We start from the raw sequence: 15844 nt of genomic DNA, 5'->3' as shown, positions 1-15844 counted from the left end.
GCAGTGAGGAGCAGCAGGGCAGTGAGGAGCAGCAGGGCAGTGAGGAGCAGTAGTGAGGAGCAGCAGGGCAGTGAGGAGCAGCAGTGAGGAGCAGCAGGACAGTGAGGAGCAGCAGGGCAGTGAGGAGCAGCAGTGAGGAGCAGCAGGGAAGTGAGGAGCAGCAGGGCAGTGAGGAGCAGCAGTGAGGAGCAGCAGGGAAGTGAGGAGCAGCAGGGCAGTGAGGAGCAGCAGTGAGGAGCAGCAGGGCAGTGAGGAGCAGTGAGGAGCAGCAGTGAGGAGCAGCAGAGCTCTGTGGAGCTATGTGGAGCAGCAGTGAGGAGCAGCTGGTGAGATTCTCCTTCTCTTTGGCAGGAAGACGATGTGTGCGTGTCAGTGTTTCCATGTGTGCATTGGCAGTAATATTAAAGCTTCTCTGTATTTCCACAGCTCATGTTGCTTGTAAAATGAATCTGCCTGTGAGAGGGCTGTTGGTGAGAGAACTGTAGAGGCTTTGAGCTCAGCGAGAGGTCCTGGCTCAGGCAGTATAAGCACATCTCCGCCTGGCTGAGTCCACTTTCCACAATCAAGAAAACATTCAGCTCAGAGATGAGAAATAAATACATGAGGAGTATTACTCTTCGCTCCTGTTCCCAGGGCAGTAGATTTCATTTTTAATCTTTTTTTGCCTACTTCAAAAAGAGGTTGCTGTGTTATTCAGAACAGACCGCTTAAAATCAATGAGGCTGTTATCATCTGTTCAGATGAACTCTTCAAAGATGATAAAACTTTTACATTCACAGATGCAGATACATTGTACATTTCCAAAAAGAGTGTCAGAGACTGAGCTGTGCAGAGGGAGCAGTCTGCAGGGCGTCTGCGCAGAAAGAGCAGTCTGCAGGGCGTCTGCGCAGAAAGAGCAGGATTCCCAGCTGCTCAGGAGGAACAGTGTGTAGGGCTCCAGCTCTATGCTTTTTAATTAGGAATTGTTTAATTTAACATTTATTTACCCCGGAGAGTCACCTGAGAAATGGATTCTCTTTTACAGTTAAAACCAGGGGGAACAAGACAGGTAGGGAAGGCTGGGGACTGTAACCAATCAAGTGCGGTTTGGATGATTATTTGGCCAGATTAAGAATCAGACCAGAATGTACAGTTTAACACTCCTACTCTGAATAAGCATTATTGGACCCTTAATGGCCACAGTGAGACAGGACATTTCAACCAAAGACAGTGTCCCATGCAGCACAGTGAGAGCTTCCTGTTCACCAGCCCCACCTCCAGCAGGGACCTCTTTATCCTACCAGTTCTGCCATCCAAGTGCTAACTAAGCTCAAGGCTGCCTAACTTGCTGTTCAGCACAAGAAGGCTACAGGGTGGTACACGTTAACAAGACCACAGAGAAGAGCGCTATAATACCACAGGGTCCAGCAGCTCCCAAATTAAAGTGCAGTCACAGGACAAATAATCTCAAAGTGGGTGCTGAGTGAAGTAGTTTGTGGGAGTTGCTACCTCATGTTACTGATACTGCATTTTTTTAATGTATTCTTCTAATACGATACATTCAACAATAGCTTTAATAATCTACAGCTCTTTGATCTACTGCTATCAACGTGCTTATTGACATTATGACAAAATGATTATATCTCCGGAAATAGTAAGACACCTTTGTTTATGGACAGTAAATCAAAACTGCCAAACTGAGAACTGATGTAAGAGATTATCTGTGGGTGTGGGTTAGGGATTCCTGCATTGTTCTTTGTTTGATATGCTGAGATATTAATACTGTATTTCTCCAATATGATGTGACATAACAAATAAGCCTTTGACATTTAGCTTACCAGGATAGGACTGCTGCTGTAGGCGTGTGTGGGAAGGTTCAGCAGGTGTGGGTGTCAGCAGGATGAGACTCGGGTGCGAGCGGCAGCAGGATGATACAGTGAAGCAGCAGGTAGGAGCGTGATCACAGAAACGTGCCTGCCCCGCGCCTCTGAGAGGACACTAACCCCCGCCTCCACGGCTCCTCTCACACCCACAGGAAACGCACGCTCCTCTGCTCCTCCCGGCTGGACCCCTGCCGGCTGCCATGGCTCACGCTACCTGAGTTCCTGTGTGTGAGCTGAGCTCAGCAGTGCTGCCAGCTCACCCTCTCCCGCCACTCGGAGCCTGCGCCTCTGGGGCCCAATTACACAGCCAACATCAAACAGCCGGACGCACCTCCCCTCAGAACCTGCAACTAAACAAGAACTGCGCTTACACCGCCAGTCCGGTGCTGCGCAGGGCCCCACCAAAAAGCCTAGCGAGAGAAACTCTGCCTCCATCAGCGGTGTGTCTGTACCTCACAGCACACAGCACACAGAGCACAGCACACATCACACAGCACACAGAGCACAGCGCACAGCACACATCACACAGCACACAGAGCACAGCACACAGCACACAGAGCACAGCACACATCACACAGAGCACAGCACACATCACACAGCTCACAGAACACAGCACACAGAGCACAGCACACAGCTCACAGACACAGCACACAGCTCACAGACACAGCACACATCACACAGCTCACAGAACACAGCACACATCACACAGAGCACAGCGCACAGCACACATCACACAGCACACAGAGCACAGCGCACAGCACACAGCACACATCACACAGAGCACAGAGCACAGCACACATCACACAGAACACAGCACACAGAGCACAGCGCACAGCACACAGAGCACAGCTCACAGCACACAGCACACAGAGCACAGCACACAGCACACAGCACACAGAACACGGCACACAGACCTGGGTTTGCAGTTGCCACCCTGAGATGTGCACTATTTAGGGATGGTGTGATATGGGAATAATTATTTAATTACTGTAATAATCATTCCTGTAGCTGATGATCAAGGTTTCCCAAAGATTCGCTGCACTGAGACGATAGGAGCAGGTGGATGTCTCTAACAGCCATGGCCAAAGATTTTAAAATCTTGTGTACATTTGCATAATTGTATTTTTCTCCAGTTTTGTTTGTTTCTATGGTAACTTTGCAGTAGGAATGCGATTAAATCCCTGCATGTCAAGTACACGGTTAAAAAAAACAGAAAAAGACAAACTGCACATTTCTCTACCCTCTAACCTCACAGTTTCTTTATTTCTCATCCTTAAATAAACATCCTCACAGACCAAAGCGCCCGATGAAGACAGAGCTGATTAAGTCGTTGCTGATGTGAGATTCAGGTTAAATGTACATCAACATTTAGATTTACTACATTTAAATTTCAACACAGAATTAATTCTTCTTAGCTGAATCTGTTTGAGTTCAAAGTGACATTAGTCATTCATAGCCATCACACATTGGGTCCTCCTAATATTGTGCAGCATTTCTAATGTTACAGATTCACAAAGATAGCTGACAAAGCTGAGTTAATTGGTTTATAAGGTGTTACTTTATGTAGATGCATGTAAAACACCATGGTGACAGTGCATGTGTTAATATTATTTACAGGGCATGTTATCTAAGCGTTGTGCAAGCCTGTTTGCAGAGGTGTTTGCGTGGAATATACCGTAGTATTTCTAGGCAGGATGACATGGCAACAGAATGAAGCAGCACCACCAGTCTATTACACAATCATATGGATATAAATCTCAGAGTTGCATACTGCCAATGACAAAGCTGTCTTTACAAATCAAATGAGCTTATTTTCAGCTTGTTAAATTCACAAAAAGTGGAAATCCAGAAAATAAGTTAACGAAACTATTGTTGCAGCAATGTACAAGTCATTATATTTTGAAAGTCATAATTTCTCCTTGAAACCCATTAAAAGAGGCCATTGAATGCATTATGAATGACAGCTGTCTTTTATTCAACTCAGAATTAAATTTCCTGCTTCCAGCTTCACAAAGGTTCTGTGACCATTCTGTTTCACCGTCTTCATTATTTCTGAAAGTATAATGAGTGATTTTTTATAAAGTGCTTTTATTCTCCAAATCTGCACTGTGCAGTAGTTACTTAAGGGAAGCCATTTTAATTACACCTTTTTCATGCATGGCCAGGTTGGTTTTTTTTTTCTTTTTGAATCGTTTGAAGGACCTTTAAAGACGTTTCTGTTCAAACTCCAGAAAACCCAGAAAAATCAGCCCAAGACTCTCTGCTCCTGCATGTGAGTCCAGAAGGCAAAGAGGAAAAACGCCCTCCCTTCTAGATCAAAAAGCTTCGTCTGTCAGAATCAGACATTGAGCCAGGGGTGAATTCATTAACCAAGTCAGTAATCATGAGACACAAGAGACAGAAAGGACAGGACAAAGATCAAAATCTGTCACCAGCACGCAGATTGGGTTTTACCCTCATCTACCAGCTGTACTGCTGAATAGGAATGAATTCAGATCTCTAAAGGTAATTCCACTGATTTTAATCAGTCTTAAATCCTACAAAAATCCCACAAAATAAATTAAATCCTCTCAACACTGGTTTCCAAAGGAAGAACTGACAGTTGTGTGAAAGTGTATCATTAAAGCGGAACAAAGCAGTGAAATCTCACTAAAAGGAGGAGATCATTCCATATGTTCACATAAACAGCTACAAAGATGCAACAATATTCAGCATGCACACGTAAACACAGAGGTAGCTGCAGAAATCCCGCCGTGTCTGAGGACATGCTCCTCTCTCTGCATACAGCCAGTCTCACATCTCACATTAATGAAAAGGTTTGCTGTGAGCCAGTATGCCAGTTAACATGGCAGGGAAAAGAAAGACGTCTTCCTGTCTCAGCTTCTCCTGATACAGACATACTTCGCTTTGAACCAGAGACATGTGAGGGATGTCAATGATACAAGAAAACTTTTCATAAACCGAAAAACAAGTGGGAAATGTCTCAGATGATTCATCGGAGTGGAACTAATCGCTGCCAGCGTTTCCTTTATCAGAGCTGGGGTGGGGAGGCCAAGCGGGGCGGCCCTGTGTGCTCCTTCTGACATTCACTGGCTTTTTGGATTCATTTCATTTCTTACAAAACATAACTGGGCAGTTTTTATTCAAAAAGCTACACTCAGAACCTTTACAAGGAGTCCTTCAGTTTTGTTGACTATTCATTCATTTTTAGGTATTGTAATTATTTTAAATGATTAATTTAAATACAAGTTGTAGACAAAACAGTAAAACCACACACAACACAGTATACTTGTGCTCTAGTTTGGCACCGTTACCCTTTCCAAACTGTTTAGGCATATTCAGGTAAATACACCTCTCACAGCCAGAAATCTATCATATTTGGTGGCACTGATACACAGCCTGGTAGTAATATGCATTGGTCCTAATATGTACATTGCTTTGAAATACATTTACTTTCAAAACTGGGACCAAAAACGGGGTGAAACACCACCGTTTCTCACTTACTCCCAAATCAAACAGAGTTTACTTGTTAATTCCAAAAAAGGATAAAATGCCTGGCCTTGATTCAGGTTCTAAAATTGCAGCCAAAATGCAAGCATTTCTTTCACTGATGAGAAAATCACTTGTTTTGTCACACCTAACAGAGATGTGGACAGCTCCATTTTCTCTGTCATCAAACAGCAGGAAAGAGGACACTAGCACACCAGCAGTAGCATCGGCACACTTACTTCCTTTGTGTTTTAGGACTTATTTTAGGGCTGAATAAGAATTTCCTCCAGGGTATCCATTTGACATAGTTACAGGACTGCATGTCAGTCACAGACAGCTGTCATGCCCTGGTATTCTGCTCTCAGATGGTGATGGCTGCTTCCTGCTTCTCTTCTGTAACCTCTTTTTGGAACTGTCTGCCTAGATGTATCAATATATCACACACCCAGCACACATTGGATTTAAAAAGCTACCTTCCATTCTCAATTTGTTCGCAGGCCTTTTTATACAAGAAATCATTTATGATATTTATTGGCATATTCAATGGCTGGTTGTTTGTGTAATGACCATGGCGTGTTGCATGGATTTTTCCAGCCAGACGTAAACGCCTCTGGCAGTGTGGAGATGATCATGTTTTTGTGTTACACTTATTTAAATGAGATGCATGTGTGGGGGGACACTGAGGTAAGTTCAGCCTGCGGGTAAGATCAGCCACCCCCTGTTGCCAGGCAACCAATTACAAGATTAACCATGTGGTGCCATGTACAGTACGTAAGGAGAAGCACACAACAAAAGTCTCATGATGGAGCTGGCAGAACTGTACGTATGGCAAGTGAACTGTTCCAAAAATGTCATTTTGGCCATTAATTAATTTTTCAAAGTCTATGTCTCTAGGTAGAGTCTAGACAGAGGTGAGGTTTCATTGTATATTGGGTAGTTCCTATGTTAGCTATTCTATGGATCAAGCCTGGCAGTGGGTCTATGGTGTAAAGGTGAAGGCTGTGAGGTAGCATGTGCCCCTGGGCATAGTGTCAGTCAGTCCATTGTCATGCAACCTGAGTTTCACCCAACATTACCCACCGCTAATATTGAACTGCCCTCATCAAAACCTTTAGCAGACAATCTCAGAACAGATGCAACCCTCAACAACCCCCAAAGACACTTCTACCCCAATTCCAAAAGATTGAGCAATTAGAGAAATCTGACAGAGAAAATGGTCTGCAAAATCTGCTGGGAAGCAAAGGTTAGAAAAACCCACAGCAGTGATGCTAACCTGGCTGCCCTCAGTGAGTGGTTCAGATGATGAAAAGCAAGTCAGTATCGTGCTGGAAGACTCCACAGAGCAGACACTCTAAACCTGGAACTCAGTGACGAAGGTGGTGTTTCTTTTGTTTGTGATTATGTATTTGTATAATTCAACAGGAATTCCGATCAAATTTAGAGGCAGCTCTGCTGCTGGGTGAGAGCTGCCAGCTGTCATATTCCAGATAAAACGATGAGAGCTCTTCATAAAATAAACTCATTCACAACCTCTGCCACCAACAACGTCACTCAGCGGAGCTTCCCTTTGCTTAGCAAGCGCTCTTGGCCTCTGCCCTCGGCTTCTTCAGGACGCTCGGCTCTCTCTGCCTCTCTCAGCCACTTGTCTTGGACACATCCTCTGTCCAAGTTGGGTCCTATGCAGAGGAACGAGCTTCCTGTAGTTATCAGAACAGCAAAGATGCTGGCCATGTTCTGTCGCAAACTGAAAGGCCCACCCCTACACACAGCGCCTCAGCCCCATACCCAAGTGCTATCTTTCCTTCCCCTCTTGTGTAGTTCTGCAAGATCTGCAGTCAATTTTTATGACATGTCTTTATGTTGTATGAAAATTCACCAATAAAAATATTGTGAAAACAGTCTAACACATGTATAGAAGGATGGTACATTTCACTGCACATGATTCAGTTTCAGCCATCCAAGCTTAAGCTGAGTCAAAAAAGAATACACTTTTTACTTATCAATCATTTGTAAATTGCACTGTTTTAGTTAAATATTTAGGTTTGCAGGGATGCATTAGTATGACTATTAGACATAGACACAGCTGAACTGGCAGCTATAGCAGCAAAAAATAAACCAAAGTGGTTCCTGTCACTGTGGTCTCAATGAACCAGAATCACAGCCCTGCGTCACATAAGTGCTGTTTAAAAGGACAGTGACCGATGTGCACAATGATCCATGTTGTACTGCATACACAACACACACACGGCAAGGCTGGACCTTAACATCTTCTTGCAGGCTCCTAAAAAATGAGGAAACTCCACCATAACATGTAGGACATTCCCGAATCTTCAGAACCACAAAAACATAATCATGTAATATAGACCAATATGAAAAGGCACCATCTTTTATGAGTATACATTAATATTCACCTTTCATTTGCCTATCAACGGACCATTTCCACTTGCTGGCCACCATTTTTATTCATTTTATTTGAAGCTTTGGAAAAAAGAGAATGCTCTGTTTTTTATTCAAAGAAAGTAGGTTTAGCTTTAGGGTGGTTTGGAATGATCTCATCCATAATGTCCAGCATTAGTCTTCAGTCGATATCTGTAATGGTTCTTGAGTTGTTTTGTTGTACCGATACCTGCCTCCTAGCTTGTGCTGCTCCGCACCGGCTACTGGAACGCGGTTGCCTGGGAAACGGCCGCATGGCAACAGGATCAGAGCCTGGGGTTGTCTCGTTGCTCGGGCTCTTTCCTACATCACATCTCATCACTAGATGGTGTGCGAAGCACTTTCTCACAGCGGAGCTCCGACACTAACAAAGCTGGAAAACTCCCTCTCTGCTGGGGTTTTCAGGGAGGGACGGCCCCGGAGTAAGAGCGTTGAGTTTGTGTTTTTACGGACATCTTGGACGGCATTCCAGCGGCATTGGGAAGCATGTCAGCGGTGCGGGACGCGTGTTTTTCCGGTCATTCGCTCACCGCTGTAATCCTCAGTCTCTCGTGCTTTCTGCCCTCCTGTTCACCCACGGGAAGAACTGGAGAAAATAAGTGGACGGAAACTGTGGTCACCAGACAAGGCGACACAGCCCTCCTGAGGTAAGCATGAACACTGAGACAATTACTAACATGAACTACAGCGGACTCGGGCGGCGGAGGAGACACGGTCTGATTGGCACCTGCGAAATGGCTCGGTAGCTCCCTAGTTAATGGACAGAGATTACAGTGGCTGGAAGGAGCAATAGCCAAATGTGATCATTTTGGAAAAATGTATGCTTCTAAACTAGCACTTGTTCCTCTCGGAACAGGGACGCGTAGTGCTCGTGGTTATTTGGACTTTACCTTATCCTGCCGCCCTCTTTCACGCCGTATTAACCGAGGCTTTACTCCGATCCGGCTGTATTCAAAATACTCTTGATGGTTTGAGTTGGTGATACATATGAAATGTATAGCTCATTTGCAATTAGCTAGCTAGCAAATTAGGGTGCTTTTGGCATTTATGCCACGCTTAGCCTAATCGCGCTCGCGTAAGCATTTTACACAGGAAATGTATAAACTAGTGTGATTTATCTCTAGATATTCTCATTTCTCTCTGTTCTCATAAATTTCTGTTAGATTGAGCGAGATGCTACCGTGTTGTGAGGAAGACAGACTAATACAGTTATCGGGACAAACCGTTTCACTGACAGTCCGCCACAAAGTTGCCATATTTCCATTCTGTTGACCCGGTTAAAGTGGCTGTTACAGTGACACATATAATAAGAAATAAATCATTTACCTGACACATATTTGAAAAGCATTTCAGCTCAAGTTTCTGCTTAAAATGTTCTAGGGGGAAAGTGGAGTTTGCCTGTTGGAAAATGAGGTTTGCTGCAAATATATCGTCTTAGTTTTGTGCGGAGAATGTTGACACTGTCACACACACACACACACACCTTCATAAATGACTGTAGTCAGACATCTGACAGCGGTCAGATCCACGCGATTGCAGTTTAACTCCTGCATTTTTAATGCCTGCTCCCACATGCGCCTCCAGCTGCCTAACGAGCGCTTTATTTAGCGCAGCCCGATGTTCAGCTGTGCGGCGGCCGCTGGCCGGAACATTCCCCAACTACACGCCAGCACAGTCATGCAAACAATTGTTTGTTCTTAATGATATTCCACTGGGCTGCCTTAAAATATGATGAGGCAAACTGCAGAAAAACACGAATAACGGTAAGGGGTAAATGACAAGGAATTAATAAACGTCTGATGATTTGAATGTGTAACAAACCCCAGTTCTGAAGAACATGGAGGTGGAGCTAAGAGAAGGAAATCTGTTGGTCCGTGAATGCCGTTTGAAAAATAATAATGAGCGTTTCTGCCATTTGCGCCTTTTCAGTTTCAGCGGATTAGAGCGCGGTGTAAGCCATCGCGTTTCTCACAGACACATCTTACACGCAACGCTCGCGTGCCGAGCCCCGCGGGGGGCGCGAGCTGGGTGCGTGACCGCCCGGGTCCGTCAGTTTCGGATGTTGTGGCACGATGCTACATGTGCACGCGCTCAGCGTAGCATTATTTCATTCAGGAATAAACACAACCCCCACTCTTAGGATGCAATCGACCTAGAATAGCCTGGGTCATCTTTAGCCTGCCCCAGCGGAGCAGGGTTAGGCTGAGTGCGCCGGAGGCAGGTCCGCACAGCGGTTCAGCCTGGGGCAGATCCAGCTGTAATGGACCCGGAACAGTCTGGGTCAGCCGCTGGCAGCCTCTCACCCTACCTGATTGCATCCCTCGATACACCAGCCAGGCTGTTTCCGTGTGATAGGGCAGAAAAGCGATAATTTGTTTCATCCAGTTTTGCTTGTTGAAGTGAGATGAAGGGTTGGACCTTCAGATTACTGTAACACCCTCCTTTATTCTGACATTACATAGGAGCTGCATTCAGCAGGGGGACTGAGTCTTGTGCTCTTTTATGTGTGAAAGTGCACTAATGCTCTCATTTGCAGCTGTAATCAAAGTCCTTACGGTCGAGATGAGAATGCCAACTACCCACCTGTAAAGAATCTCAAAATAAAGCTCAAACAACTGGTTCAAGACTGCCAAAATTTTATCCTTCTCTCAACCCTTACACAAAAATTCCCAACCATTGGCATTTGCATGGCCTGTAAGAATAGGGTTATGATAAATTGTGTCTGACTCAGATGATTTAACTCAATACTACTGTGCTTTTTTTCCACAGTGAAGCTTCCTATAAGGGTTCAGCGCAAAGCAAGCACCATGTCTGGTTCTTACAGTGGGTTGCAGCCACACCCTGTAGCAGTTTGGTACGGAGTAACATGGAGAACCATGCTGAGCTAATGCATATCAAGAATCAGTAAAATGGGAAACACTGTGGCCGGCTCCAGCAGGCAGTGACAGCATGTCCTGTCTTTCAGCAGGAGGGGGGAAAGTATGAGGGGATTTTCTGCGCTGCTTTTGTTACAGTTACTTATTTTACTTTGATAACTGAGGTTTCATTTAATTTCATCATTTTTAATGTTAGCAGTTAAGATATACACCACAGTGGAGTGAATACATCTTTAGAAGTCCTAATTGGAAAAAGCTGTTATTATTTACATGATATTATTAAATACATTGATTGATAAGTTGGATAAACTAAGGAACAAAGAAGGAAGTCCCCATGCTTAAGCCTGCAGAAACCTCCTTTTGAGTTAGATTATTTCTTATTTTGTACAAAATAATTATCTATTGATTTTTCTCCTCACTACACAGTCTCCTAGGTGTAACCATGTATAATACATGAAACACATTTAATGAACAAAAGAAAACATTGTAGTATTTAATTCTAAAATGCTAATCCATTTGTAATTGCATCCAGGTCATGAACTCTGAGATTAAGACTGAGACGGTTTAAAGGCTTGAATATTCTTAATGACATCATAACTAAGGAGAGGGGGCATGTGTCCATACTGTCCTCTGATTGGTCCTCCCGCTTAGTCCCTAAAGGAGGGAATTTGTGCAGTCGGTTGTGTTTGGAGGCATCATGCTGTGCGAAATTCTGTGCAGATTCACTGATCTGTACGTCATCCAGCTGGCTCATCTCATTCACTGTGCCTACCATGCAAGCCCATCCATCCATAATAAAATCAGTGATTCTGCACAGAATTTTGTGTAAAATGTTGTCCTCCAATGCAACTGTATTTTTTAATTGAAACACATTTTATAGAACCTGTGTTGTAGCTTGACGTGTCCTGTTAACAGGGAATAAATGTGCATTTCAAGTTTTTTCATGCAATAATTTTTCATATAATCTCTCTGGTCCCCTTTACATGCAGACATCTGAAAACCCATTTTCAAAACCATTTCAATTTCATTTACAAATGACAATGAATAATGTACTTTATTTTGGGTGTCAGATAAATTTTCACCTTCTGATTGACATATAAAAGCTGGAATGAGACTTGCATTACATTAGTAAGAGTATATGAAGCCAACATCAACCAGTCACAACTTAAATAGAACACACAGGCAGTATTCACACATTAATAGACTGTTTGCTGCTTTCTGGAGAAGGTTGAATCCATCGTCTTGATCCAGGATGTGCCCCTCTTCAGATGTGAAATGGTGATTTCCGGAATGAGTAATGGGCTCTGTGGAAGGCAGATCTGTACCTGTGAATTATGTCTGAAGTGCAGGTCTGTGTGGCCATCAGCCCTCATTGTGTGGCCCATTGTTCTGCCTCAGTGTGAAGGGGGCATGCTGAGGCGCGCTCTCTGATCCAATCAGCGTTATTGTTTACTCCCCCCCCCCCCCCCCCCCTCAGCTGCGGGAGGGATGACATCATCGCTGTCCTCACTCCTCCCTGCTCCTCCATCGCGTCTCATCTGTTTGACAATCAGTGCAAAGTGTGAGCTGTGCAGTGCACACAAACCCCGTCTGTTTGCAGCTCCGCATGCCATTTACTGACTGCAGCCTCCACCTGCAATCACTCTAACAACGCCAAATCACCGGCTGCGCCGCCACCTCGGGCGCTGCGGCGAGGGGCTGCCGCACCCCCACAAATCTCCCTGCACCCCCTAATGGCTTCCCAAAGGCTATAAGCACACAGAGCATCACTGTGCCCAGCCTTTCAGATACAAATCTGTTAGAAAGTTGTAGATATTCACAGTACCTCTGGAACCTGTGTACCACACACTGACAGTGCCTTTCAGATACGAATCTGTTAGAAAGTTGTAGATATTCACAGTACCTCTGGAACCTGGGTATCATACACTGACAGTGTCTCAGATATGAATCTGCAAGGTAAAAAAAACAGCACCCCTGCCCACAGGTACTGAGGGAGAAGGGCTGTAAGGACAAACACATTAGCAGTGATTATTGCTGTGTTCTGTGACTGTTCACCACTTTCAGGCAGGTTGTCAGTTGCATTTGCTGGTCTAGGGGAGAACCAGGAGATAAAATGGTTTCACAAACAGGTTCACAGTAGAAACACAGTAGCATTTCTCTGTGCTGTTCGTTAATGCTGAGGTCTAGGGACACGCAGTGGAATAGTGGCATAGATTCTCTGGCAAAGTACGGCCGCCATGCCAGGGACCTCCATGTTGTCACTGGCAGCATCGCAGCCATTTTAGCATGGTATCTGCTTGCACAGAAAGCCGACTAGCGATGGCATGGCTGTACGTGAGTGGTAGGGTGGGGTAGGAGTGTCCCCCATAATGCCGCTGTGCCTCTTTCAGGAGTGCAGCCTAAATGTTGTCTCATATGTGGTACCATGCTTGGATTAAAAGGGTGACATAGTAGCACAGTGGTAAAGAGCAGGGCTTGTAACCAAAAGGTTGCGGGTTTCACTCCCTGTTGGGGCACTGCTGCTGTACCCTTTACCCCTGTACCCTAAACGCATAAAACTGTAACCTATGTAAATTGCTCCAGATAAGAGCATCTGCTGAATGACAGTAATGTAAAATATTTTTAATTAGACATTCAAATTCATTATGGTAAGTAACTAAAATTGGAAGAAATGAATTCTTTATGAAAATTGCCTTTAATGTGTTGCTCTAAGTCATTCATTACCTGTAAAGTAAACAGTGATTTGCTCCATTATGAAGGTTTACCCAACATTAACGCTCTTTACAGAGCAGATCTTTTATTCAGCCTCAGCTGAGTGTGTACAGGAAGCCCGTCTGACAGTGCGTACAGGAAGCCCCTCTGACAGTGCGTACAGGAAGCCCCTCTGACAGTGCGTACAGGAAGTCACACTGACAGTGCGTACAGGAAGTTGCCCTGAGAGTGAATACAGGAAGTGTCTTTGAAAGTGAATACAGGAAGTGTCTTTGAGAGTGAATACAGGAAGTGTCTTTGAGAGTGAATACAGGAAGTGTGTACCTGAAGGCTCTCTGTTGTTTTTGACAGTCCACATGTGAAACATGTCCAGTCGAATGTGAAAACCATGAGATGCAGGACTCCTGCTGATGGTAGAGGAGTTGAAAGGAGGAGAGTTTATCAGCGCAGAGATGAAGGTCCAGGGATCGCTCTGCCCCCAACCCCCCCCCCCCCGGCACTGACCCAGCCCCCCCACCGGTCCAATCTGCGGAGGGCGCACCCTCCCGGCTGTCCTTCAGTTACCTACTTACAGCATTAGGGAAAATACGTAATTAAATGGTGCAGGTAGAATGGTGTGAGAGTGAAGTGTTGCTGTTGGCTGAGAGCAGAGCCCTGGCCTGCATGGCAGAGGAGGCTATTTCATGGTGCTGTGGCTGTGCACCATGTCCCCCCCACCTTGGTGGCAGTAATATCCAGGGCAGTGGAGAGGCCTGCTGAAACGAGCACTCCTTCAGTGGAGGGAACTGCAGCTGCTGGGGATGAAAGGAGATTAAAATGTGTTTTTTCCTCTTCAGAAAGCGGAGTTAATCATTTCAGCATAAAAAAGACAACTGTTATTATAATAATGGTGTCCCAAGGTTCACCCTGACTGTATAAGTGTAATTATGATTCTAGACTGGAATATTCTTCTTGTTTATCGCATGTAATACATTCACATTCTAGGCTGTTCTGAGGTTAATTTCTTGGTACCTTTCCATTGTGATCTAAGAGAAGCCTTCAAGGCTAAAGGCTATCATTATTTCAGCAGCAAACACTAATTATCTTTACTTTTGGACTCAGCACCTGTTAATGCTCTGACTCATGCAAACAGATTAATCTTATTTGTCAGCATAATTCCACTGCTAATGGCAGCCAGCAGGAGGAATGTGACTGGACCTGAGAATCAGTCTGTCTGTGATGCAGCGAGTCAGTGTCAGTCTGTCTGTGATGCAGCGAGTCAGTATCAGTCAGTCGTTTATCTCTGGAGTCAGTGTCCGTATTAATGTTGATGCTGAGGGTCAGCGTCAATGTGGGTGCCATTGAGAGTCAGTTTCAGTGTGAGTGATACTGAGAGGCAGTGTCCATCAGCCTCAAGGTAATCACTTTCTTTATTCACTGAGAGAGTGAAATCAGTAACCCTCTGGAGGTTTAGAGGAAGGGCAGCACAATGAACAATTAATAGATGTATCTGAACATTATTAAAGGTTTTGAAATATTTAATTTCATAAAAATTATGTGAAACCATTTCCACTGATTAACACCTTCATAACTGTTAAATGTTATTTGGGACAGAAGGGCTTTATAATGAGATTTATGTGCTGCTAATATAACCAAAATTAAAATACACATACTTTTGAATAAACTCAGTCCTACTGAAGGGAATGTACTCTCACACACAATAGACACATGCACTTAAAGTGCATACACACACACACAAAATTCTTGGATCTGAAAAACCCTTGGTTGGTTTTGTTCTTTGAAGAGATATTGCAGACAGTGAGGTAAAGGGCCTCTCTGCCTTGAAGTGTGTTCCTGACGTTTCCTTAAGTTATTTCACATGATCAAAAGGAATACTCTTCATTTAAAAGCTGAATAAATGAAGAGAATATTCCCCACTGTCACACCTCCCGACACACACACACGCACAAACGCACACGCACGCACGCGCACACACACTCACACAAACACACACTCACACACACACAATCACACACACACATGCACTTCACATTGTCGTTTATTTACTATGAGTGGATTACTGAAATGCTAATGTTTTAGCCTTGATGCAGCTATGGGTTTAATCTCATGTGCTGTTGGATTTTAGAGGGAATATCTAACCTTTGACTTCGGGATAATGTGGCGTAATTAATGCTTAAAAACAAAGCATTTTTTGCATGTTAGCCTTTGATAATTTTCTGTATTATTCACAGCAGTTAGGAAGCGTTCCCTTTGATTTGCAGGGAGCCGCGTGTGTATCCCCTCACAGTAATTACAGTATCAGAGAGGAATTACAGGACGCTGCAGTGCTCACGGCTCTCAGGCCATTAGGAATGACACAGGCTCTCTCTCTTAATGCTAAAGCACTGCCTGTCTGCTGTCGGGTAAATACAGCCGCTAATGCTCATGCCAGAACCAACACAGATCTCACATACCAAACATGTATATCCT

At 44.4% G+C, this 15844-nt stretch overlaps 1 protein-coding gene across 1 annotated transcript in view; it reads left to right on the top strand.

Annotated features, from left to right (window-relative positions):
• The first annotated feature begins 8114 nt into the window (after window positions 1–8114).
• Window positions 8115–15844, top strand: part of LOC118795932 (neuronal growth regulator 1-like) — a 54899-nt gene continuing 47169 nt past the window's right edge. Inside the window, exon 1 of the mRNA XM_036554732.1 lies at window positions 8115–8434. Coding sequence (XP_036410625.1) covers window positions 8274–8434 — 161 coding nt within the window. The 5' untranslated portion in view covers window positions 8115–8273. The remainder of the gene's footprint in view (window positions 8435–15844) is intronic.

Source organism: Megalops cyprinoides, chromosome 20 (assembly GCF_013368585.1).
Source record: "Megalops cyprinoides isolate fMegCyp1 chromosome 20, fMegCyp1.pri, whole genome shotgun sequence".
Lineage (NCBI taxonomy): Eukaryota > Metazoa > Chordata > Actinopteri > Elopiformes > Megalopidae > Megalops > Megalops cyprinoides.
The sequence above is the reverse complement of the archived record's forward strand: the minus strand, read 5'-3'. Positions and strand labels throughout refer to the sequence as shown.